Genomic DNA, 26785 nt, shown 5'->3' with positions numbered 1-26785 from the left:
TTTTATGGAGGCTTCATTACGTAGCCGTGATTAATTAAATCATTGGCCATTGGCTATTAATTCATTCTCCAGTCCCTCTCCACTCCCTGGAGGTCAAGGGCGGGACTGAAAGTTCCAAACCTCCAATCACATGGTTAGTTCTCCTGGCAAGCAGCCCCCATCCTTAGGTGAGCCAGGTGCTTTCCAAAAGCCACCTCATTAACAAAACAAAAGACATCTTTCTTGCTGCGATCACCTAGGAAATTCCAATAGTTTTAGGAACCCTGTGCCAGAAACTGGAACAAAGACCAAATATATATTTCTTATTATGAATCACAATATCACAGCAGCACAATCAAACTACTACAGGGACATACTTGGAATCAGAAAGGAGACACCCTAAATTCAGATGTTACCCCAGCCTACGCTTTGTCTTCTTTGTTTATTTTATATACTTAGTGCAGCTGATCAAGAACTAGAGCAAAAGTCCTCATGTTTTCTGCAGAATCCTTTCATATGCTTCAAAGATTATCGAGGACCCCAAAATGCTTTCCATCATGTGTATTATAGCCTTTAAGACTTACCATATTAGAGATTAAAACTGAGACATATAAAAAGTCTTTATTCATTAAAAAAAAAAAAACAGTAAACCCATTACATCCTTAAAACTGAGCCAATTTTTTAAATGAAAAAATAACATTATCCAAAACAAGAAAAGTAATAAGAAGAGTGGTATTATTTTACATTTTTTCAAATCTCTTTAATATCTGACTTAATAGAAGACAGCTGGATTCTCATGTCTGCTTCTGATTTCAATTTGTTGCCATATGTTGCTTTGGTTGAAAATTTGAAGAAAATCTAGCCTCACATAGATATGTAATTGAAAAAGGGAAGAGTATTTAATAGCCTTTTCAAATTACATTCTTTTCTGATACTACACCAAAACTTGACAAGTAGTAGTATCTTAGGGGTTAGGTGCTCTGTAGATTCTGAAACCATATTAATGAACTTTCATACTCTGTTACATTAAACTCCACAGTTCTGTCTTAAACTCTGAACAGATCTTTCACCCATGCATGAATATGTAACATCATGCATTGATCATTTGAGGCATTGATTCTCTAAACTATGCAGATCTTCCAAGTATTGACACGTTTCATTATACCATAGCCCCAAATTCTCATTTGTTAATATTGTTAATAATTTTATTGTTATTAATTATTAAAATTATTGTTAATAATTTTCTGAATTCCTCAGAAAAACCTTTAAGTACTGGGCAGTTGTCAAGCTCACAGCAATAGATACAAATTTTCCAAAATGTCACAGTGTTATTTTGCAATGTTATTTTGGGTCTTCAGGAATTAGCATCAGCTCAGAGCCAGTGTCCTGTAACCCCCAAAAGTCTGATTATTTCTCCTTCCTCAGTGCATGGTCACTCTGTTAAATGGCCACGGGTCCCTTTGGGGAGGGCTTGGAGGAAGACCGATGGTATACATTTCAGCAGTGTGGCAGGTCCTTCCTCTGGCCATTCCTGCATTCCCAGGGCTCTGGGTCTGTGAACTGGCTCCAATCTGGGAATTGAGCGGCTGTGACCTTTGGTGATTTAATTGACTTCCACTTACACAGATCAAGTAAAAATTTAGCAGAAAGACTATCTAATCAATAGCCAACAACATAGCTCTCTCTGAGTCAGACTGTTATGATCACTGCTTTGACTCTGTTGTCTATGGTGGTGACCACACCCATCTTGCCTGTGGCAATTAAGTGCCCACACCTGGTTCCTGACACCCTGTCTCCCACCATGTTCATTCTGATAGGGATGCTGGGGGGTGGGGGGCTTGTCCCAGTCATTTATCTCTCAATGCTGGACCCTGGCAGAGTGGGTAAACAGATTTTACATGATAAATCCACTCTATCATTCCAACCTCCCTAAGCTTTTAGATACCTTCCTCCGTAGGATACTAAGAAGTTCTGCCATTTGACTTCACTTAGAGTAGGTCAACTTGGGGTCCATGTTTCAGTCAACCAACCAAGCAAACTGTTGGAGTTATTCCTAGCCTCCTGAGCTTAAACACTGAATTTGGATTCTCTGCTTAGTGAGGCTCTAGCAATACATTTTGCCTGAGTATATATTCCTTCCTCTTTGATCCCACACCCTTAAGACGCATTCCCACATGTATTCTCCAGGTTTCCATTGGTATAGTTTGACAAAATCATCAGATTCTTTTGGTGTGTATTATACTTCCTAATGGGCCACACTTCGTACCTTTGAGGACACCTGGAATTTGAGTCTGGTCTAGAAGCAAAAGAAGTGGTACAGGGCTTCCCTGGTGGCGCAGTGGTTGAGAGTCCGCCTGCCGATGCAGGGGACACGGGTTCGTGCCCCGGTCCGGGAAGATCCCACATGCCGCGGAGCGGCTGGGCCCATGAACCGCAGCCGCTGAGCCTGCGCGTCTGGAGCCTGTGCTCCGCAATGGGAGAGGCCACAGCAGTGAGAGGCCCGCGTACCACAAAAAAAAAAAAAGAAAAAAAAAAAGAAAAGAAGAAGTGGTACAGTTAGATTCTGAGGATGAGCAGTGCCTTTAAGGCAACTTCCTCAAGAGAGGCCACTTTAAGTTCTTCAGGCAAGAGATGACTAACCTCCTCAGGCAGGGGTGGAAGGACAGCTTCTACTGCCCTGGAAGGCTTGGCAGAATTTAGGAGTTCAAACCCCCTAGCTTCATCAGAATGTCTCCATTCCCGTAAGTCCTCATCCCAGTTTCCATGATCCCATCCCTTCCCAATCAATGCCCTAACCTTAACATAAGAGACACCTGACTATAGGTTGGAATTCAGTTTGCTTTGCAATTCCGTCACCTGCAAGCATAGACTTCTGTTTATTTTCAAATGAAACTGTTCAGCTACAGGAGAAAAATTTCTTTCAGAGCAGCAGCAGAAGCTTTCAGAACACTTATGTACACGTTGAATTGGGAATTTAAAGCCTTTATTTCATCATCTTCTTTTTCCCAAGTCCTGTAGTGCATCTAGAAACAACCAACCAAACCCAGTGTATTCCTTATTTTGACTAAAGTGTCCTATGCCGGCAACTACCTGGTTGTTTAGAGCCTTGCCTTCTACTGATACTTGGCTACGGGTATCTACAAGTGATAATTTGAGTAACAGCTTTGCCATTGTGTGCTATGGACCACCAGTGCCCCTTCTTGCTGGAAACAGTGTCATTAAAGCCTTGAATCTAATCAGATCAGAGAGCCCATTCCGTCAAGTGCAGAACCAATTCATAGAACTCATCATTAATATTTTGTTTTTCTGGACCACTCTCAGGGGGAGCTGATTAAGCCGTTCTCTGGAAGCCCACTGCTCTTCAATCTGATGCTTTTAGTCCAATCCTGGCCACCAGTGGGAGGACAGATGTCACAGCCAGACTGCCTTCACAGCCATGATGCTTTCAGCCCACATGTCGGGTATCTTCCAGGGGAAGAGCGAGAACAGCTAGAATCTGCATCATGAGCTGGAGATGCAGGTGGGCTGAACCCATGGCAGCTCTCGTCTCTAACTTCAATGGTGTGAATATTCTGCCATTAGATGCCTTCCTCACGCAACACCAAAACTACGGGGCTGCAGGGCTTCTAGAATGCAAACCTGACCCAATCATTTCTCTACTTAAATTCCTCAGTGGCTCCCCATTGCCCACAGGACAGTCCAAATTCTTTATTGGTATCAAGACCCTCACCCACCTCCTGCCGTGGTCCCACCATTTACACCCTGTTCCTACTGTTAAGTTGTTCGGAACTGCTTGGTGTTCCCAGAACGGGATTTGCAGTATCACACCGTACCTTCAATTTTCTTCCTTACTTTTCCTGTATGGAAATTTCTTTCTTGGTATCCAGTATTAATTTCAATTGTTATTTTCATTGCGAAGTTGTTTCTAGCAACGTTCTTCTGCTTCCTCGGTCCCCAGTCCCTCTGCTAGGGGAAACCACTGACCAAAACTGCCCACCCTGGCCAGGCAAGATAGTAACCACTTGCATGAGTGATCTTGCAACAGGAGGTCCTGGTAAAGAACTCGGAACTAACAAGCTACCACCAACCGGAAGAATCAGGAAAGGTCAAAACTAGCGAGGAGACACCAGTCCACATGTCCTACCAACCTCCCAGGATCCTTCTCGCTGGAATCCATCTTGGCTGAGCAATGCGTGTGCCACCAGGGAGAACCCTGAGTCAGAACGATTGGACAGAGACAATGTGGAAACTAGGCCAATTACCCTAAAACCTGGGACTGCGAACCACGTGGCAGAGCCGTTTTCTTGGGTTCCCTCACCCTGCTGCTCTCCGCCCGGGCACCCCTTCCCAATAGTCTCTTTTTTCTTCAGCACGTGTGTCTCCTTGGAAAAGTCATTTCCTAATGTTAGCTAGAAGCCCACTCTCGGGCCCTGGAAGGGGTCCCCTTTCCTGCAACACCTCTTCCGGGCTTTTAAACCACATCTGCGCTATTATACATTTCACTTCTTCCCACCCAAGATCGTGACCCTCCCAGCCCAGCAGTCTTTCCCCAGTTGTGTCTCTCCCCTCCCACCCAGCATCTCTGCTCCCAAGACTGTCACCTTCTTAGGGGAGGCTATACCTTGATCACTGTTGTACACCCAGCACGCACTCAGCAGGTACTCATCAGAGGTTTGAGAAATATAAACATTGGATCTGTCTAGTTACAGGCTGCAGTGACCTATTAAAATCGCATGATAACGGGGCACCAAATTAAATATTTCTCTTGGAAAGTTCCCTGGGTAAATTGTGAGGAGACTTGTTTTCCTCCAGGCTGGGCCATTAGCTGTCTGCCCTCAGGCAATTCAGAAAGAGGAACTTGGAAATTGCTCTAAGTGCTGGCAGAAGGGATAAATGACCACATCTTTATTAAATGCTTCTCGCACAGGGTGCTTCCGAGGATTAACTCTTCATGTTAACATCTTTCACAAAGATGATACCCTTCTTTGGCCAGAGCCTGTGATCTCTGCTCTCCTGTATTTGCTTTTTTTTTTTTTTACATCTTTATTGGAGTATAATTGCTTTACAATGGGGTGTTAGTTTCTGCTTCATAACAAAGTGAATCAGTTATACATATACATATGTTCCCATATCTCTTCCCTCTTGCGTCTCCCTCCCTCCCACACTCCCTATCCCATCCCTCCAGGCGGTCACAAAGCACCGAGCTGATCTCCCTGTGCTATGCGGCCGCTTCCCACTAGCTATCTACCTTACGTTTGGTAGTGTATCTATGTCCATGCCTCTCTCTCGCTTTGTCACAGCTTACTCTTCCCCCTCCACATTTACATTTGCTTCATTCTTTCCATTTTTTTCCTTTGGTTTAGGGCACTAAATGCAGAATTTTGTGTCACGTATTTCTGCATTTAAATCTTATTTTGGTCAATTACTGGAAGCATGATCTTAGTAAGTCGATCTAATGCCTCTGGGCCTTGTGTTTCTCAAGAAATCTCATTCAATTATTGTGAAAACAAGTTGCTTATTAATTCTAGCATCTACATCACATAGCAAATTTTGACAGATTTCAGGATCGGAAGTCAGATGGCCTACCTTCCAATATCACCCCTCTGCCATTTACCCAACAGCCCCTTTCAGCCTTAATTCTTCCCTCTGTGATATGGCAATAATAATAACAACGAATACAATTCTGTGGATTAAATAAAATAAAGCACCAACTGGTTTTAGAGGAGAGAAATATTACCTTTCATTATTTTTTATGCATTAGTTTATTGAGATATATGCTTTTGGATGTGTGTTATGGTCTAAAAGAAGTGCTCAAAAATGCCCGTTGTTTCCCTTTTCATTTCTGCTTGTCTGTATGCTTTATATCCGCAAGAGATTTTAAGGTTCTTGCGGTAACAAGTTTGCTTTCTTCCCAGTGCCCAACACAGTGGCTTTGATCTATGATCCCCAGATGTTATTAAACTGTTGTTTTTTGTTTGCTTGTTTGCTGGCTTGCTTGTTTTTAAGTTGATGGAACAATCTTAAGCAGAATCCAGACACTGGAAATGACGTGTGTCCCTGGGATGAGCGAAGGCTCCGGGGTTGGCAAGCTCTTGGGATGCCAGGTTGTATGGTTGGGGGAACGTCTACAGAAGCTGAGTACAGCAGACGAACATCATTAGGGAGGGCGTGGCTGGCCTGCCATCCCACAAGCGGACCCATATCTTGAATTAGAAAGGACATCAGTCATCCTGTAATCCAGCCAATGAATCCCTCCTAACTCCAGACAGCTGTGGGAGGGTGAAAAATCCATGGGCCTCGACATCAAATAGACCTGGATCTGCCTCTGATGACATTGCCCTGGGTTACTTGCACTGACCACAGCCCCTGGAGCCTCACTTGTTCTCTTTCTAAGACATGGATGATAACACTGAGTTCTTAGGTTGCCATGAGGCTAAATTAATGTCTGTGGAATTGCCGTCATTTTGGAACCAGAGCTGTCACTAGGTTGAGCCTCTGCTTGAACACATTCTTTGCAGTATAGCTGCTTCTGTTTGCAGATTGTTCTAAGACTACCTAGGTAGGAGTTCCATTAATTGCAAGAGAAAATGGGAAGTCACAGTAGATTCTGGAAAGATGCACAGCATGACCAGATGATTCTTCCTGCCTGTGAGGGAAGAATTGGGGGGAGGGGGCAGGAAGTTGCGAATAGAGGCCAATGCAGACTATGATTGGAGCATGGATGTATAAGTATTTACATGCCATACAGTCTCTGCGTAGTGCACTGACATTTTCTATGTGCCAACACTGGGTGAAGCACACCACGTACATTGTAGTATTTACTCCAAGATGTAGGTACTATTAGACCTGTTTCATAGGTTAGGGTTAGGTTAAGTGGCTAGTTCAATAGCACATACCTTATAAGTAGTATTAGGAGGTAAAGGTTCTGACCAGTTAGCATATGTTTGTGGCAATGGGAAGGAAAGGCAAGCTCTTCTCCCCCTATCGCTGTTAATGATTGTCAGGGTGATCTCAAAAGCCTTTCAGAACAAGGCTTGGTAGAAATGAATAAAACAGGAAAGACAGCGTTGCCTCAGTCCACAGGCATCCAGACATCCTTGATTTACCACACTTTGTGTATCTATTCTTAACACTTTCTTGACTCAGAAGTCTGTACCTCTCACCAGCTAGAATGGTGTAGACACCAAATTGCATCTTTTTCATCCTCTACAGCTTTTCACCTCCTTCATGAAGACTTCCCATACTGAATCCTTTCCCTCCCTCCCTCTGGGTACCATCCTCCAGCATCCTTCCAATCATCAATGATACCCCAGCACTCTTCACTTTAGGCCTACACTTCCCCTATTAATTATGTTTGTTCTGTTTCAGTCCCTTACACATGCCGTTGGGTTGTGAGCTTCTGGAAGACAAAAGTGTCCCTGCGTTGACAGAATGACGTATTGCAAAGCATCCTTTGGGTAGGAGTCAGGACACTAGAGTCGTGTGAACTGTGAGAATACAGGTGAGCTCAGGGCCTCACTCTCCTTCTCTGTAAAATCTGCAGGTTAGTCTAGATTCATTTTCAGGTCCTTGGAGCAGTCAAATGGAAGGCTGTGGTTACTTTCATTCCTCCTCACCCACAGGGCTCTGCACAGGGGACCTGGAATAATTCTGTAGACCAAAAAGTCAGCCACGGGTTTCCAGGTATTTTTTGGGAGATGGAAAGGAGATGACAGTTTGAAAGACGTACTTTCATGGTTGAAGCTACCAAAACTGCTCCTAACCGTCTAGTTCTTTACTGTGCAGAAAGATTTGCCATTGTCTTAAATACATTATCTGTTCTGATGGTCAAAATGCACCTCCTGCCTCAAGGTCACAGTTACAAATGTCCTGTCTGCCCCGGCACCCACCCCAGCGCCTCTCTCCACCACTCCCTATCTTGCTTTGTTCCTGCCTCATGGCAACGGCTGTTGGTCAGACAGATGCCCCTGTTATCTTCTAACTGGACTTCTTAAATGTAGGGATGGTTCCCTTCGAACTCCCTCGGTGCTTTTGACCTAATCGGCACTCAGCAATAAATTCAGTGATGAGCGAACCATGTATGATTCGCTATTTAGACCATTCAGTTTGTAGCTGTAGATCTCCCCTCATTCGCTTTCAGTTCCTTCCCATCTTCTCTTTCCTGTTCAATACCTGTCCTCACAGAGGGAGGAATTTTTGAGAGAAGGCAATAAATGGGAAGAATTGTAAAAGGCGGGTCAGTTGATTTTTTATTGTAGTTCAGTTGGGCAGTGATTCACTTCGATAAGATTCTCAGACCATATGATGCTGTACAGACTCCAACAGTGCTGCCCGTGCCAGCACTCAAAGTGAGCTAGACTACAGCAAAAAGAGGGTCCTGGATTGGATTCCAGAACAGGAAAAGGATACAAGTGGAAAACTGGTGAAATTCAATTACAGTACAGTCAGCCCTCTGTATCCGTGGACGCTGAACCCGTGGATACAGAGGGCCGACTGTACTCTGCGTTTCATACAAAGAACTTGAGCACCCACGGATTTGGGTATCCACAGGGCCTCCTGGAACTAATCCCCAGCGGATATCCAGGGATGACTGCACCAATGTTAATTTCTTAGTTTTGACAAAGGTACCATGGTTATGCAATATTTTACCCTTAGGGGAAACTTGGTGAAGGGTATATGGGAAGGCTGTATATTATCTTTGCAACTGTTCTGTAAATCTAAAATTATTCCAGAATAGGAAGTTTATTTTAGAAAAAGTGGACCAGAGTGCACATTTTAGTTTGGCTAGCAGTCTCTGACTGCATGGATATTCTCACAACTAGTTATAGCTGAACAATTCGTAGAATGAGGTTGAAAATTAGAACTGCAGAGAAGTTCAGAAATGCTCCTGTAAAAAAACAAACAAACAAAAAATCCATGAAAAGGCAGTAGCAAAGATAAAAGCAAAACAAACAAAAAATGGAACTGGATGAAGCTGGGGAGGCGGGGGCAGGATCATGTTAAAATGTGGAGTCAGACCTGTCACTTGGGGGAGGTGGCCAGTACAGGGAGTACTGGGCAGTCAGGATACTGGCTGTTTTAGCTCTGAGGGCTGGAGCACGTCACTTGGCCTTCACTTCCTCTCCTTGAAAATGGCCTCACCCAACTCACAGATTAAGATTATGTAAAGTCAAAGAATTCCTCACAAAAATCAAGTTGTCCTATTCTTCAAAATTTGGTCATTTTGGCTCAAGAACAAGAGTTCCTCACCCGTGGGCTAGTCACCATCAGAAACCTCAAGCCGGTAGGTCTGATTCCGCATGAGCATTTTCACTTTGCACTTGGCAAGTTTCTGCTTCCTCTTGCAAGGCTGTTTGTTCAGGCCAACGCCAAAGCCATTTGACTTCTAAACATAGCGTAACAGATGTGAATGAGGATTGCATTATTTTTGGTGTTACACAAAGGGTCTTTCTTTTACCCAGAAAGGCCAGACACCAGTCCAGTTCTGGTGAGGCACAGCCATCTCGGTCAAGGTAAATGGGCTTGCTCTAGTTTTTCAAGCCCTGTAGCTTTAGTTACGGTATACTGGATATTCTTAACCCAGGATCCACGAACAAGCATCTCAAGTGTCTACGCCTAGACTCGAGGTTTATCAGCTCCTTAAAGTTGTATGTGATATGTCCTTTTTTTTTGTATGGAGTGGGTTCGTTTCTCTTCCAAGGGTCCACAACCCAAAAGTGCTAAGAAGCCCTGCTTTACAGATACATCTTCCATAGCAAACCCCCTAAACTACGACACTGTATTTAGGTACAGTAACGGCTGGCTGCCTGATTTGACTGTTTGGAACCCATAGAAGCCACTGCACTTCCATGGCTGCAACCTGAAGCACACATGCTTGTAACTAGTGTTTTCTCCCAGCTGTGGCGTTGAGCCTTCCTTTCCTGAAGACTTGAGGATTTTTGCTTAAGGCCACATTTGTTCAACAAACCTTCTCAATGTAAAGAATCCTTCAGGAATACCAAGGTGACTTTGGTTCTTCTTGCCCTTCTAGTCCTTTCCAAACTGACTAGCTTCTTTATAACCAAGCCATGACCAGTGAGCATGTAGCCTTGTAATAGTTTGAAGGAGGAGCATGGCTGGTTGACTACGAGATCTTCTGGCTGGCAAAGCATTAACGGTCCCAAGTGCAATTTAAATGTATGATCCTGGGGTGATGTGAATATGAGAAACAGACTAGTTCTTTTTCTTGTTTGCATGCTTTCCTTTCAACTGGCTTACAAATGAATGTTTTAGGCTGTTAGTCAAGAGAAAGGTGGTTTATAATTAAAGCCTAGTATAAAAACTTCACTGGGTCTTATATGAATGGATTCAATTATAAGACTAAAAACGATGGCCTGTTTCAGCTCCTTTGGATGATCTTTCATTTCTAACATTATTGGGATCTTCGTAACTTTTGGATACTACTCTAGTCTCTCCAGCGATTTAACTTCCCTTTGAAAAATGCACCAAAGTTAGAGTTTCATGTTTAATGCGGTCCTTTTAAATAAAACATAATGTTAATAGACTAGATAAGAGACACTGAAGTGGTGGCCAGGCTCATTTTCCCCCTTTTTAGTCATAGTGAGATGATCAAATATAATACGAAAAGACTAAATGCTTGGGGCTATTTTATCTATATTTAAAACACACAGTAAGAACAGAAGAACATCTCAAATCATTTAGAAGGAAAAAGGGCTTATCAACCAAAATCCTTGGAAATTTCATAAAATTTAAATGTCTGCAAACAATCCAACCAAAAAGAAAAAAAAAAACCCCAACATTTGGCTAATGGAGGGCATTTCACATGTGACCCAAATGGCGTTATCACATTTTCCTTCAGGTAAACTTGTCACTAAACCCCATTAGAAAGCGTACAAGAGCGATATGAAGACATCCCCAAATACCACGTACTGGATTTAGAACATTCTGTGATGAAGCGCTTATCTAACCACGGGCTTTCTTTCCATTGCATACATTACTTTACATTTCTAAAATGCAATGTTGAAACAGCCTCCAAGTTTTGCAAAGGAGATTGATGTCCACTCTACAAAAGTATTAACTTACAGTACATAACACTGAATAATTTTAATCTGTACATTTTTCCCCTCCCATCATAGGTGGCACGCATCCGTGGTACAAGTTCGAAAAAAGCCCATCTGGTTGTTTACACCTGGATTAATCGTCAACAGAGTCAACCAGAAGTAGTGGGCTGGGTAGAGTTTGAGAAACGATCAATACAGTGGAATATTAATCGTGGTTAACAATAGGCAGCTCTTCACAAAGCGATACAATAGATTTTTGACTGAAAAGATCTAGCTGAGGAGGTTCTGCCAATCGACCAACTGATCCAGAAGTTTAAGGCTGACTTGACTTAAGCAAGCTGCAGCCCAACCGAAAACACTGGCAACAATGGCGCAGTTCAAAGCTCTTCAAACGCATAGCTTCCGTGTTACATTAATTAGATTCCTTCAATTAATTAATCCTCTAGACAGTTTTCTTTTTGTTTTGCATGCATCTCGTTCCATTTTCATTAAGGGCATCTCTTCCTTGGTCAGTCATGTGCTTTGCTTTTTCAATTTGTTTTTGTGGGTTTTTTTGTGTTGGTATGTTTTGTTTGTTAAGCTGTCAATATCTCCAACACTTGCAAAATGAAATCTAGAGGCGGCTTTACTTACAGCAGAGAAGCAGAGCTATATGGACAATGCAAAATGAAATGAAACAAGTGTCAGAAACAGTTTATAAAAATGGCACATTTATTGCTACAGAACGGTCATGTACATGACTTCATCGAATAACTACAGATGGGAAACAGGTAATGGCCTAGACCAAGCTGGGTTTATTTTTGTCTTGAAGGAACTCCAGCACACAACCTGTTTAGACACTTCTACAAATCAGAAATACACCAAAAACATGAAAAAATCGAGGCACTCAGCCACACATTGAAAACAAGGTGTAACTGTTTATCTTTTTTTTCTTTTTTTTCAATGTTTTCCCTTTTTTTCTTTTTTTAACAATTTTTTTTTTAGTTTTTAATGCTGCAGCTATGTGTACAGTCGCAAAAAATTTCCCCGCTGCGACCTACAACTAAAAAAAAAAAAACAGAAACAAAACAAAACAAAAAACAAAACAAACAAAAAAGCTACCATACAGTTTCATCTCAGTAACACATGGCAAAATAACATCTTTTAAATAGTAAAATAAAGTAACAAACTTTTACTCATAATGATTCCAAAAATCTACAAAGAAGAAATATTCAGAATCTGACAATTTTTTTTGTAATATTCATGGTATAAAAGGATTGCTCCTGCGAAAAATAAGCCAAATATATTTTTTATTTTTAAATTTAGTTTTTTTCCTACTAGGGTGTACTACAGTCTATTTTATAGCAAAAAGAGCACTAGACAAACAAAGCTTTATAACAAAAAGCCAGGCACTGATACATGGTAAATCTCTGCTTTTTTTTTTCTTATCTTCACTTAATTGCATCACAAGTAACAAGAATGAAAAAGGCCACAGTTCATATATTTTCACCATTACATATGTCTATAATACTTGAAATGAGTATGGCAAAACCAGCACTGCACAAAGATGAGTCCACTTCAAGTCCCATGAGAGAGAGCATGTCTCTAAAGAAAAACAAACAGAACCAAAGCAAAATAAAAAGAGAGGCCTAAAGGCCTTGGTGCCCCATTGTGTTGGAATTCCTCATATTCCATCTTGACTTTTTTTTTTTTGTTTCCAGTCAGCCAGCAGACTAAATTTTTGTGCTTGTTTATGCTGAAATCGTTTCATTCCTGACTCAAGTTCACTTTTGGACACAGATCATATTCTGCCTGTTGGATCCAAGACGAAAATCCTCTTAACCCCCAAGTCTTGGTTCAACACCCTCCCTCTACCCCCCCGCCCCATTCCCTCATCAAAATAAAGATCACAAATAAAAAAAAAAAAATCAAGAAATAGGAAAAAGCGAAAAACAAAAAGGAATCGGAAGACTGAATCAGAACCAGTTGCGTTACTGGGTGGACTGACAGTTGTATAAACATTAGTGTTCCTTGCAGCTACACAGAAGACAAATGGGAAAAATGTCTAGATGAACAGATCCCTAGTCTGCATATTCATAAATTACTTGAATGTGGAGGTGGATCAACTGTTCCAAGCTGCTTTTAAAGTCCAAGTCTCTTAAACAGATCCCCAGCCTAAGTATCATCATATACATAGTGTAGTATGGACCCTTAGGAAATTTCTGTAGAGTACTTTAATCCTAACTGTCTTCTGCTAAATTGCATTAGAAAATACAGCGCAGGATACCAATATCTTACCTGGGTTTGATAATTACAAAAGAACAAGAAAAAAAAAAAACACGGTACAAAGGCCACATTCCCTTTCATCTTTTTTTTTTTTTCCTTTTTAATGGGGATACAACCCAATGCACATGGATAGGTGCAGATGTTTCTCCACCAAGCAAAAAGTAGTGAGCAGCTTTTGGTGGCCGTTAGAAAGTTTTTCGCTTATTTCCAAAGGGAATTCCACAATAGAGGTATTACATGACTGATTAATGAATGCATCAAAGCTGGTGAACAATAAATTGCAGCTTTTACTCTGTTTGACTGAGAACAAAATATAAAGCACCAATTTAAAAAATAATCCAAGAACTACGATTTAATTGTTTTTTGCTTTGTTTACAGATTTGAAAAACTTTAAATCAGCTCTATGAAAGCACCTTGATGATAACGTGTATCAAAAGTGCCAACCTTAAAATGTACATCAATGCAGGGAGTGTTTCCAGTTCCCTAAAGAGTAAACACCATATTTTCTTCTATACACTTATCCTGAATGTGATCAGAGGATACCTGCTTCTTATATAATATTGTTCCTAGGGATACCCGCCTTGATAGAGTATACAAAATGAGTGCAGAATGTACCACTAAAAGGAAATCTTCAACATACTGAGGGTACAAGTACACACAGTTTCCATTATTCAGGAGGAGGGGAGAGTATACAATATTGTCTTCCATGCCCTTCTTTGAGCCCCTTTGTTCATTCATTTTCACAGGGTAGCCTCAAAATAACTTTTCATGAAGTCTGATCTCTGCTATTCTAAGGTTTTAATCCACCTCCACATTTTAGGAACTTATCAACAGATCAAACAAAGTATTTTAGTTTTATCACTACTGAACATATTTACAGTTTTCAACACACACACAGCTAATCAAAATGTTTATGGGTTTGTAAAAGATGACCACGTGGTAACTATCTTATTTGTTCTTACATTTTCAGAAATGAACATAAAATTCAGATTCTTGTAGCTCACTATTTCATTTCAATGAGACGGTTTTTAAACCACACCGTTTAAAAAAAAAAAAGGAACAAAAACCGATACAATGTATTAAAACACATAATAACAAGAGTCTACATGTAAAAATATAACTTTTACATACACAATTTCAAAATAATGATACGTTTGCCATTTGTTGCATAAAATTTACAAATGTATTTCATTACTATATAACTGGCAAAACAGGAGAACAGATGGAACATTTAGACCATTTCGATGGGTTTATGGCATTTACTCAGTGCTGATAGGTGGAAAAACTACTTGAACAAGGGATTTTTTTTTCCTTAATACATGCCAAGATTGTGTGGCTGTAAAAACAGAAATGAGTTAGAGACAAAAGGATGCTGACAAATACTTAACTAGGAGCACTATTTCTTTACTGCACTATACACCAAAGTCAATCATTAGAAAGATTCACGATGGAAGTTGGTTCAATTGTGCCCAGACGTCAAAGCTAGCTATCTGATGAGTTGCTGTGCCATAGCTTGATCTATGTTTCTATCAAATACGTTAAGTATAAACTTCATTCATACTGGCCAGAGAAATACTGCACTACCCCTCCTCAAGAAAGTGCAACTTAATGCTTTAGGACTTATAAGGCTTGTTATAACGCTGCATGATGATTGAATATTGGCATTTTTTTTTTTCAGACGAAGGAGGAGACAGTTAAGTCATCTGCATCTTAGTAAACCCATTTTGAAAAAAAAATCAAGAAAGCAACAAAATCAATCAGCTCTGTCACACTACTTGCAATTTTCTCATTGGATGGTCGTTGAACTTCACTTGTTTTTTTTGTTTTTGTTTTTTTCCAAAAATCTGACCATGTATTTAGAAACGCCTCACTGCACACTACTTCTGGCTACACATGTAGGTAACGCTTTAATCATTTTGTTAAATCACAGCCACTTTGATTATGTTATGTTTCCGATGATATAAACATTGGAAGGCACAGTGGTAACATTGTAGCATTCTAACCTTGTACCTCTGAAAATCCCAGAAGAGGGTCACAAACGCAACATTACAATTCAGACAAACTCTTTTTGCCGTGTCTTGGTAATGCTGCTTGTTAATATCTACACATGATGTGACTTTTAAGTCCTGTGTTCCCAAAAGACTGAAGAAACAACTTTCTACTTATTTATGAATGAAAAGCAACATCAGGGTCAGCATTTCATCCTGCACTACCCCTCCGGAAGCAGAGTTGGCACTACAGGTTATGAGAACAAACCGGGGAAAGGGACAGAAATAAGACCAAAAAAAAAAAAAAAAAAAAAAAAATCCATATTTACAGTAAAATCTTTCTTTTAAAAAAGTTAATCAGTACTATTTTTTTACAGGAGAAAAAAGTCTGAAACAAATGAACAAAAGCTTACCATAGTCACTAAATTTTTAATATATATTTATATATATATTTATATATATATTTGTCATAGGTCTATAAGATCCATCTGTTCCTCCTACCCTAAGGAATGGCTAATGTCATCACTTCGCTGTCATCAGGATGTTTGCTGGTTTTGTTACGAGGGCAGCCGAGCTTCCCTTATTCGATATCCGGTAATTATAAACACTAGCTGACTTGAATACCAACAAAAATGGTCATGTAGTTTTCTTCAGAAGTACACTTTTTCATTATTGCAAGTTTACAATTTTTTTAAATTAAATATTTTTTTTTCAGACTTACAAATTAATTATATATTTTTTTTTTCCAAAAGAAGTTTAGGCACAAATGCATTGTTCCACAGTGTGGAAAGATTGCCATTCAGTCTCTGGGCTGCGTCTCAGCCTGCACATACTGCTTTGAACATTCTGAATGATATGTTAAAGAGAGTCATCCCCCAAGTTGCACTTGTTTTCTTTCTTTTTTTTTTTTTGTTTTGTTTTTCGGTTTTTTGATCATTGGGAATGCTGAAACCTCTTGCGTCTGCGATTCATAACTACTCAGACTTGTCTTATATTACAAAAAAAGGGGTTAAGGACAAGTGTTTATGTGGGTTTAAGATAATACAGCTGTTAAGGAAGTGGTCTCTTGTATTAATGAAGCAATGTGGCAACTTGGACCTGAGAAAGAAGAGAGAAAGATGAATTAATACGTTTATAACAGAAAAAAGGAAAGCTTTTATTTTTAAACTTGTTTTTTTCTTCCCAAGGGGAAAAAAAAATTTGGGTCAAATATGGCTTTCACGGCTGATGCCTTGGTAAGAGTAACAAAGGAGAGCTTTCAGAAATGGCTGAAAACAAACTTGCCCTTTTACATCTGTCCCATGTGATTGGACGCGTCTCCCATGCCGGGGTGAGGGCCTGCCAAGGAGAGCGGGGGCGGCTCCGAGGACACCTTCTCCTCTTCCCTTCTTTTCAGACATGCAGCTTTCGGATTCAGATTCCTTTCTGTGGAAGAGGAAAGCACAGAGCATTTAGGTCACACCCACGGCTTCTGGTCCAGGGCAGTCATGCAACGTTTCTGTGGGGCTGTTGATCCTTCCTCTCAGTTTCTACCTTCCAGAACAAGAGGACCAGCTAGGAAAATGCACACGACTGTCATTCATTCGCTCAGTGGCTAGTAAAGGTCGAACTCCCTGGTGAAACTCTGCAGCCACTTTACAGTCTGAGAAAGTTGGTAAAGCAAACGTCCCCAGCTCCGGTTACCGAGAGGACCTATGGAAACGTCCTAAGGCAGCATCAGTTACAAGAACAATCCCAGGATTCAGTTACAGGAGAAAGGGGAGCTGCCTCATAGATTTAGATGAGATTGAAGCAATGATTCTGAAGGATGCCTAAGAGTCTACTCTCTGCCCCTGCTCAAGGCCGCCAGAGCATCTCTGCTCTCTCCAGCGGCGTGCGGCCGTGACCTCTGCGTGGAGGCCAGCTGGCCGGCACTGACCTCGGACTTGCTGCTCCAGGCTGAGGATGACGGCCACGGCCTGGTGGAGGATCAGAAGCTTGGTCTGGGGCTTGTCACTCTTGAGGTGCAGCTGCACCATGCGGCCCAGCTCCTTGAACGCCTCGTTGATGTCACGGACTCGCAGGCGCTCCCGGGCGTTGTTAGCCATCCTCCTCTCCTTCTCCCGCTCCGCCTTTTGCTCCGGCGTCAGGTCTTCGTCATCGTTATTGCTGCGGGACAAAAGGGAAAACGTGACATTTTCCAATGGGGTGGGGAAAAAGACAGTTTCTAAATTCCTTTTGTTTTCTTTCTGAGTTTTCAGGGAACTCTTGCATCTCAGGATCTTGTCCTTGGCAGAATTTTCCATCCACCTGGGCCTGGCGTTGCTTTAGGTGGCTGTGACAGTCGCTACGCCAGACGTTTGATGTCTCCTGGACATGAAACCCAAACCCAACAGGAGAGGTTCAAGTTGGGGCACCATATGGATGGAGGGGAGCAAAAAGGAAAACATAGCTTCCATCCCTAAGGTTACGCACGGCAGAGCGCTGTCAACTTCAGCTCGGGCTACACACTTCAGGACCACGATTCAGAAAGTGTTTTAGACTGAAGCTGTTCTTTCTTAAAAAAAACTTTCATACTGTGACATCCGAAACCCAAGGAGAACCAGGGATTGAAAAATGATGTGGATAAGTCAAAATTAAGACGATGCAGCTCAAACAGGATTAAGAAGGTCCTACATTCAAGACAACAGAGCAATGGGAGTACACACGGGGACCTGCTGTCTATTAACCAGCTTGGGAGGCTTGGTCAGTCCACTTAATGTATCTGAGTCTCGCTTTTTCCATGTTTTAAATAGAAAGGTTAGAGAAACATCATCTCCATGGCCTAACTTTATGGATGTTTATGATTCCCCAGACAAGTTGGGGAAAGCTGAGTTGACATGAGTTCTAGGCAAACCCAACCCAACCCAACCCAACCCAAACACTTACTGGTTATCAATACCCATGATCTCATTGTGAGTCAAAAATGAAGCCCAAAAGCTCATCCCTGATTATGAGAACAGAGATATCACATGATTCATATCAAAGGCATGGTTGGAGCCAGGAGTCTGGAAAGGGAAGATAACTTCTGTTTCTGGGTGTCATGAGGACAAATTAGAAACTTTTGAATGGGGGGCAAATAGGAGGATGAGCCACCTGGAAAGCACGTCATATCAGGAAGATCTCATGGCGTCAAGGCTTCAATAATTCCTGGGCAATCACGTAAAAGAGAGAGGTGTGGAAAATGTCTCAGGAAGGCAGAACAGAACAGAGCAAAGAACCCTGAGCGGAACTAAATTAATTGCTGAATTAACAATGAATTAATATGAGCAAGAACCTTTTTTGAGTATGAGAGATATAAAAAAATGAAGTAAACTTCACTCAAAAGCAAGAGAGTCTTCACTGCAAGAAACAATATCGAGGTGGCCATCCATAAGGACGTTAACCTAGAGATCTGAGCACTGACCCCAAAGACCATCAAGGTGAGCCTCTACTCTAAAGTTCCATGAATCTGAAAGGCTCACAGAATAAAGATGTTAATCACAACCTTCCAGAGCTGGAGGAACACGTGGGAAGTTATCTATTCAATTCAACGCACGCTTAGCGAGTATTGGCTTAAAATGGATAGCCCCGAGTCTTCCTCTGTGGAGAATGTCTGGGTAACTTCCAAACCGCACTAAGGATCCACTATGATGGAGAAGCCCCAATCAATCAGAAATGGAGCAGATTCCTGGGTTGCAGCACATGCTGCTCATAAAGATGACGTAAGTAAGCCAAGAACACTTATAAAGGAGGCAGACACCAAAGAAAGATGCTGTAAGACTTGGCTCATCTTTCCTGTAGGTTAAACTCCCTTCCAGATGGGACTGTCTGCCTCGAATGCGTGCTGGTGAACGCGCAACTAAACTGAACGCATCGGAAAGTGCTCTCTTTCTCCGCCATCTGATTTTCCTCCTCATTTCCTTGCTGGTCCCGCTCTCTCCCACCCGTGACCTCTGCTGATGCCAAGGAAATCAAGATTACTATTAATTCACACCCACATTCTGACACACAAATAGGACGTAATAAGTGAAAAGAGAACAGAGTTGAGTTTCTGCTCATCCCATCCTGAAGTTAAAAATCTGGGTAATGTTTTTACGCATCAAACATATGCGACACCTTTTCCAAAGTGGGTCTGAAAATGGGAATTTGTTTTCCAAGGGTATTCAGGCCAATAATGAATGAGAATTGGTTAACCTCTTATAAATAAATTGGTTATGCGAACAAAACTGCCTAGATTTGGAAAGTCTCGCCTTACAACACGGTTTTGGGGGCCTAAGTAAATGTCAAAACAGTGACCTTTTAAAAGAAGGTTCTTAACAGCGAGTTAAAATGTTGTACTGAAACGTCAAAGAATCCATTGATATGCATGCGTTATGACCGCTAGTTAAATTACCAAGAGCTGACTGATCTAACAGAGAAGCTGGTAAGGATGTGAAAGGCCCTTCTTGGGATGTCTTACCAATGTGGCCAAGTCAGGAAACTCTGTAGCAACGGTGAAAAAGGGTAAGGTAGAAGCTTCCAGAATTTCTGAAACTGTGGTAGAACTTGTAATAAGATTATCTCAATAACTATAAAGGCAATATGAAAAGGCGGCATGTCCTTAATTCCTAAAGGATGCCAGGTATAACCTTGAGAACGATAGCCTTGAAAAGGGAGGTATCGTCTTAGTACAATTCATTTAGTTTGCAAATAAAAGCCATCCAAGGGAACTGAGGTAAAGAACATGGGTGTCACGATACTCAAAAAAAACAAAAAACAAAAACCAAAAAACCCATCTGGATTATCAGATTAAAGTTCAAGGAGACAGATTCTAGTTTAAAGATATCGGGGACTTAAGAAAACCGACCAGAAGCTATTTCCCTGCAGTTGCAATTTCTCTGCCGAGAGCAAAAAAAAATGAGCAATTTAGGTATTGCTCTTATACATACCAACATGTTTAGAATAAAGCTGGGAAATCAGTACTTTCTCACTTTTGAGGTAAGAAAAAAGTTACCGTTGCGCATACATCGATTGAGCTTTCAATAGAGCTAAGCTCTCTTTTTAGAAATATTTTCCAAAGAACATTTACGACCAAATTTGTAGAATAAGTATAGTTTTACAAATCGACTGCTTGCATTTGAATCAGTTACAAATTGTTTTTTCCGTGTGTCATTATTAGCACTGGGTCCAAATTCATAAATGCAAAGATATTTTTGGCTTTCCTAGAGTACAGGTATCTCAAACGATACTTTCGTACCTCTAGAGCAAAGCCTTTCACTTTCTTTTCAGCTGCAGATTTACCTGCCAGGAAAAAACTGAATAGTTTCTTCCTGTTCTGTTCACTTCATCAAAGTCCAATAAAGGAATTAAATGAAGCGACAGTATTATATACTGTTACCTAGATCTTGACCTAGTAATGGATTTGATATCCTTCTTGTCGTCATCTAATTTCTTGTCCTCGGAAGATTTCGTGTCTTGCAGGTTTTCATCGCCCTCGTCATCGGATTTGATCTCAGAGCTGCCGGAGGAGACACTCTGGCCCTGCAATCCTGGTGGCATGCCTGCAGAAAAAAAAGAGACCAGGTGACACGGCCACCAAAGCCTCGAGGCACAGACATGCGCACCCCAGACTGGAGAGCTGCCAGCTATACAGTTCAGACCACCGAGCTGTGTGATCTGTCCCTTTTTTTCATGGTCTTTGGTGAAGTTTCAAAAATGCACCTGCAGAAACAAGTTTTCCCTGCATTGGCTCTGAGGTTAAATTCTATTTTGCAATCTTTTGGAGTAGACGGTAATTTCACTGTCTACAAAACATCAACTTAATTGCAATGAAAATCATAATCATGAAAATCACACACCTCAATGTTCTGATTAAGAACCCAAGTAAATATCAGCTATTATATTGAGTTTCTTCCATATGCAATGATTTAACAGAAAAATGTCCTTAAAATATAATTCCCAGGGAGTATATGCTAAATATGTACAGTCAAGACTTCAACAGATACCCTAATGATATTCTGAAATTAGGCTTCTCTTATCCTCAAGGAGTAATCAGCATTTAAAAATGGTACCTATGGAAAGCAGTTACTGCTCAATGAAGACATTTCTAGCTCTATTACTGCTCAACTTTCCAAGGTCACAATATATTTTAAAACGTGACCCTAATGTAATCATTTATTTCTAAGCTAGAAGTGCGTCTATTTAGTGTTTCCTTCTATTTGTAGAGTCTAGAACTTTATCACTCAAACTCTCGTCAGTGGACCGGGAGCATCCTTATCCCCTGGGAGCCCATTAGAAATGCAGGACCCCAGGGGCTTCCCTGGTGGCGCAGCGGTTGAGAGTCCGCCTGCCGATGCAGGGGACGCGGGTTCGTGCCCCGGTCCGGGAGGATCTCACATGCCGCGGAGCGGCTGGGCCCGTGAGCCATGGCCGCTGAGCCTGCGTGTCCGGAGCCTGTGCTCCGCGACGGGAGAGGCCACAGCAGTGAGAGGCCCGCGTACCGCAAAAAACAAAACAAAAACAAAAACAAAAAGAAAAAAGAAAGGGCCATCAAAGTATTACTATTCAATTAAAAATGGCAGCACACCCACGTGTATAATTCACGCCCAAGATTCTTACAATGCTTAACAGGTGGGCAAATGCTTATACATATTATTCATTCTTGTGCCACTGTTATCATTTTTATTCTCAACGTGAGGGGAATGAGGAGATGTTATGTAAGCATTTTCGGGTCACCTGGCCAGCCAGTCGCACAAGGACCCTGGGACCCAGGTGTTGCCCCTGCGGCACAGCTACCTGGGGTCCTGGGAAGCCGAAAGGAGTCAGTGGTACGAGGCAATAAGGACGGGGCTTGATGACTCAAGAGCGAAAATCATCCCAGTTCCATGTTTGTAATGTACCTACATTTCCTTCCATCGTAAGCAACAGAAACCATTTCCTTCCTTCCTCTTCATTTGGAAACATCACTGTCAGGCTACAACTAACCACATTAAAGGATCTGAATGAGCACAATGTGGAAATAGCTAAAATCACATTTCCTCTCATCAGGCTGTGGTCTCATTCCCTGCTGAAACAGGAGCAGGATTTCCGAGGATGCTGGAGCAAAACAGTTACTGAAGAAACACAATTAGCCAGCGACGTTTGAAATCCTTTCCCATTTACTTACCATCTTTGTATCAAAATGGATTCTTGGTGATCTGCCAGTGCTTCCTGAGGGATGAATGAATGAGCACGGGATCCACACGGGATCTATTGTTTCAGTGAGATCAGAAGCGCCCGCGGAGGCGGACCTACCTCTGTAAGGGTCCTGGGGTGGGTTCAAATCAGGGGACGTTGCAGACTGGACAGGAAGCTGTGGAACTGGCACCTGGTTTGGGACAAGAGAATGGCTGCCCCTCAGGGCCACGCCATCTTCACGATGGGCCCCAACCTGAAAGGGCAAGAGGAACCGTAGAGTTTAGTGGAAATCAGAGGTGTGACGGCTACTTCCAGGGCAGCAAGGACCCAATGAAGGGAGACTAACCTTTGAAAAACAATACTCCCAAATGCATTTCACTAGAGGGCGCTAAAGGACCACGCATGCACCTAGAGTACCCAGCAAAAAACACTTTAACACTCAGTAAGATGCTGTGCTGTACATCCAGTGACAAATATGGCAGAGTAGCTCAGGCAGGTAAAACGTCAAATTGTCTCCCAGGGTGCTGCAGTGGAGTGCACTGATTCGTACCCATCTGTCTTCTATCATGTCCGCCAACAGATCTGACAATTATCTTAATGCCCATATGCTTAATTGTGGTCTCCTCAATTCCCCCATTGCTATCGGAAATCCTACAGGAATTTCAATTTGGCATTCAACTTTCATTTCAGGGGATAAGATTCTCAGGCCTGCCATTTTTTTTTTCCATAATGCCAGCTAAGCCACTGACAGCGGAAGCTACAGCAGTATGGGACATAGCCCCTGCTCGGTACAAGTATAATAAAATGTCACCTGGCTTTCCAAAACTGGCAGCCCATTCCAAATTAATGTTTACTGTATTTCCTCAGCTGCTGAGTTCCAAATCCAAAGGGGGACCGTTTCTGCCAATGCCACCATACCGGAAAATGTACCAATAAAGGTTTTATTAAACACACCAGTAATGCCATCATTGCCATGCAAAGATGTTTGGACATTTTTCCATATTTTTTTTCCCTATTCTGATCCTAGAAAGACACCATATTGTAAACACTCTCTATGCTTCCAAGAATAAAATTATAGAGTACAGCATGATGACTTGGTCTGAAAAAAATACTGCTGAGCTTTTTATTAACTACTACTACCTACTCTGGGGTCCAGACATGTTGACCTTGTGGCATTGAGACAGCAATCACTGACTTTATCGTGTACACTTTCAAGTAAGACCAGTAAGCATTTGCAGACCAATAGGAACATGAGTAGCGTTTTCAATGGCATTTCCAAATAGTTATTTTCTTAGCCTATTGTTAGGTGAACGTTGACACAGGACAGTGGGTCTAACACTAAAAATACTTATCCATGAATTTATACGGCTATGAAGCAAAAAGTGTAATTTTTTCCCAATCCAAAATCTGAAACCACGAAGCAGAATCATCACTCTTTTGCTACCCAGTGTTTTAAAAGAGTATTTCCACAAAGTGCAACAATAATAAGAATCTGAACTAGCAACAATAAAATTCACAGAACCAAATGAAGCATGTGCTATCTAAAGGCAGCCTAGCATAAAGTGTCACCTTTATATCCTCCAAAACAATACAGAAGAAAATAATTCAGGGAGAGAGAGGAGGATCATATAAATCCTACTAACTGCCCAGATTCAAAATACAGCAAAAATAAAACCATTATATATAAAATGGATAAAAAACAAGGTCCTACCGTATAGCACAGGGAACTACATTCAATATCCTGTGATTAACCATAATGGAAAAGAATATGAAAAAGAATGTATAACTGAATCACTTTGCTGTACAGCAGAAATTGATACAACATTGTAAATCAGCTACACTTCAATAAAATAAATTTTAAAAAAAGTTAAAACAAAATACAGCAAGAATAGCAAAGGATTTAAGGACTCAGGAGCAGCAGGACGTATAAATGAATGTTGTAGCCGAGAGATCTGGGGAGTCCAGTGTTTTCTGCTACTTGGGTGCCCGTGTGCCTTCCCAGAACAATCTGAATGGTGGTCATTTAGTGTCTATGTGGATGCTTCAAATATATTAAGACCCTGATTATCTCCCAAAGCAGCTCACTCCATTTTCACCACAAGTTGGCCTCCTTGTACATTCCACCCAATGGTCCGAGATTCAACTTCTGGAGTTCCATGGAATAAGTGTCAGCCCTTCTCACATATTTAACACCATTGCCACGCCACTCCCATTTTTCATCAGTAACTGAAGCCTAATCTTTTATAGGTAGAGCATGCCCACCCAATTCCCTTCAACCATTTCTCACTCTTCGTGTATTGTTTTTATTTTCCTTCCAGACCAAAGAGTGGTAGCTGTTTTCCATTTTTGTATCTGTGCGTTTAGAAGACTGATTCAGTCAGTGATTATCCTTTCAATCTGAGATGTCCACTTGCAAGCATGACTTTTACAGCCCCTGATCAAATGGTAGCTCTTTAAGACTGTCCGTCAATGTTAACCTAAATAATTACCCAAGTGTTGATTCAGTTACTGGCATTCGCAATGGATTTCATTTCTTTCCACAAAGGATGATTCTAAGTTGGAATCACTGAAGGTAACCACGGATTTGAGCACAGCAGAGATTCTCGTACCCTCCTCCTATTTTAGAGTCATCCTATTAAAACCCTCCAGCCTTCTTTGTGGGCAGCTACGATGCAATTCAAGGTTAATATTTTGCTTTTGAATTAAAATATATTCAGTTATTAATCTTGAAATTTCTTTTTTTTCCCTTCTAGACACGTTTAGCTTTTAAAAGAGGATAGAAGAACCTACAACCAATAACCTTTCTATTTTCTTTCCCTCAACTGTAAGTGAAAGACAGGGCAACTGAGTGAAAATTATACAGTAATGAGAATTAATATGTAGATTATAACTGTAACTGGTCTTTGTTTGCTGTATAAGTATAATCATGGGTAAGTTGCTCAAATCCAAAACAGAGAAAATAACATTGGCAGTTACAGAGAGTAAGTTCCAGGTTTATTGCAAGGAGTAGTAGTATGCATGACAGCTAGTACACAAAGGTACACAATAATTATTGATATTGTTAGGTGTTCCAGCTGAAAATACTTGCATACTACATAAAAATAAGAGTCTACATAGTTCAAGAAACCTTAGAACTCAAGCTACTTTCACTTACAATCCCTTTGCACTCTGTCTCTATTTTGTTTATATCCATTTGATTTTAAATCTTTCTCCTGCAGAATGACAGTAAAATGTTAAATGATCTATAAGCATGTTTGATAGTTGTTCCAACTAGGTTTTCGACTTTTAGTCACGCATGTTAGCTAACTTTATTTTCTATAGATCATCTCAAATAATACATCATTTTCCATAAAGGAAGTTGGAAACAATGTTATCCTTGACATTCGAAGGTCTCCCTTGTAAACTATGTATATTCCAGGTCACATGAATGACTAATGATAGGTCCACATCCATGGACCCATCTAATTAGCTTGATTCTCCAGCATCAATTCCATTGCCTGTGGCTGTGGAAGAGTATTCCGATCTGAAGAATTAACTTTGCTTTACGTGTTTCCTTGACCACAGACAGCATTTCCTAACCCTATTTACTTCTCCCTCAGAAACATTATTTCTGGTCACATAAGAGACAAGGAAAAACACCACAGTGAATGGCCAGCACAAACCCATCAACAGAATAACTCAGAAATAGACGGAGAAACCAATACTGCCTTCTGTATATATGAGGGTCAGGATTTGTCCACTTACAAATATAATAATAGTGTAACCAGAAAAAAAGCAGATTCCTTTAACCTACAAATCAACTCTAAGGATGGCACCCAGAAAATCCAAACTTCATTAAAGCCCTATTTTCATAAACCTTTTCATCTAGATAAGCAATAAAGTTAAAAGGCAGCCTATGAAAGCTTAGCTTTATCAATATTGATTGTAAACTTTTTTTGCAGTCTTTAAGAATACAGTCATCTTATAGCCACATACAATATGGTTTTAGATATATCTATGCTAAAAGTAGAAGAACTAAAATCTAAATATTATTCAATAATTATCAGTTGACTGATCCAAGAGTACACTTATTAATTCAACAAATATTTCCTAATCTAGCCCATGCTTGTCACTCTGACAGGTACTGGGGACAGGGTGCTGAATAATTTAGAAGTGGCCCCTGCCCTCATGGAGCTTATAAGCGATTCTTGGTGGGATTCTCGTGGAGCGATCAATTTAGTGTGCTGGTTTTAATAGGAAGGACCAGAGACTCATTCCAGCTGGCTCAGGTAAAAGGAGATTTAACAGGAAGATTTCTGTGATCTACGTTTTGGGCCTGGAGAACTCTCGGGACCTAAG

The 26785-nt window shown here is 41.1% G+C and overlaps 1 protein-coding gene across 37 annotated transcripts in view; it reads right to left on the bottom strand.

The window, feature by feature from the left end:
- Positions 1 to 11732: 11732 nt before the first annotated feature.
- Positions 11733 to 26785, bottom strand: part of TCF4 (transcription factor 4) — a 360829-nt gene continuing 345776 nt past the window's right edge. For 30 of the 37 annotated variants that reach the window (XM_067698990.1, XM_067699001.1, XM_067698991.1 and 27 more), the window contains 5 exons: positions 22565 to 22700; positions 20670 to 20832; positions 17211 to 17440; positions 16577 to 16717; positions 11733 to 16390 (listed from right to left, as the gene is read on the bottom strand). In XM_067698990.1, the coding sequence (XP_067555091.1) occupies positions 16581 to 16717; positions 17211 to 17440; positions 20670 to 20832; positions 22565 to 22700 (666 nt within the window). In that variant the 3' untranslated portion in view covers positions 11733 to 16390; positions 16577 to 16580. The remainder of the gene's footprint in view (positions 16391 to 16576; positions 16718 to 17210; positions 17441 to 20669; positions 20833 to 22564; positions 22701 to 26785) is intronic. The other 7 variants (XM_067698998.1, XM_067698997.1, XM_067698995.1 and 4 more) reach the window with 1 other exon arrangement.

This window comes from Pseudorca crassidens, chromosome 12 (genome assembly GCF_039906515.1).
Source record: "Pseudorca crassidens isolate mPseCra1 chromosome 12, mPseCra1.hap1, whole genome shotgun sequence".
NCBI lineage: Eukaryota > Metazoa > Chordata > Mammalia > Artiodactyla > Delphinidae > Pseudorca > Pseudorca crassidens.
The sequence above is the reverse complement of the archived record's forward strand: the minus strand, read 5'-3'. Positions and strand labels throughout refer to the sequence as shown.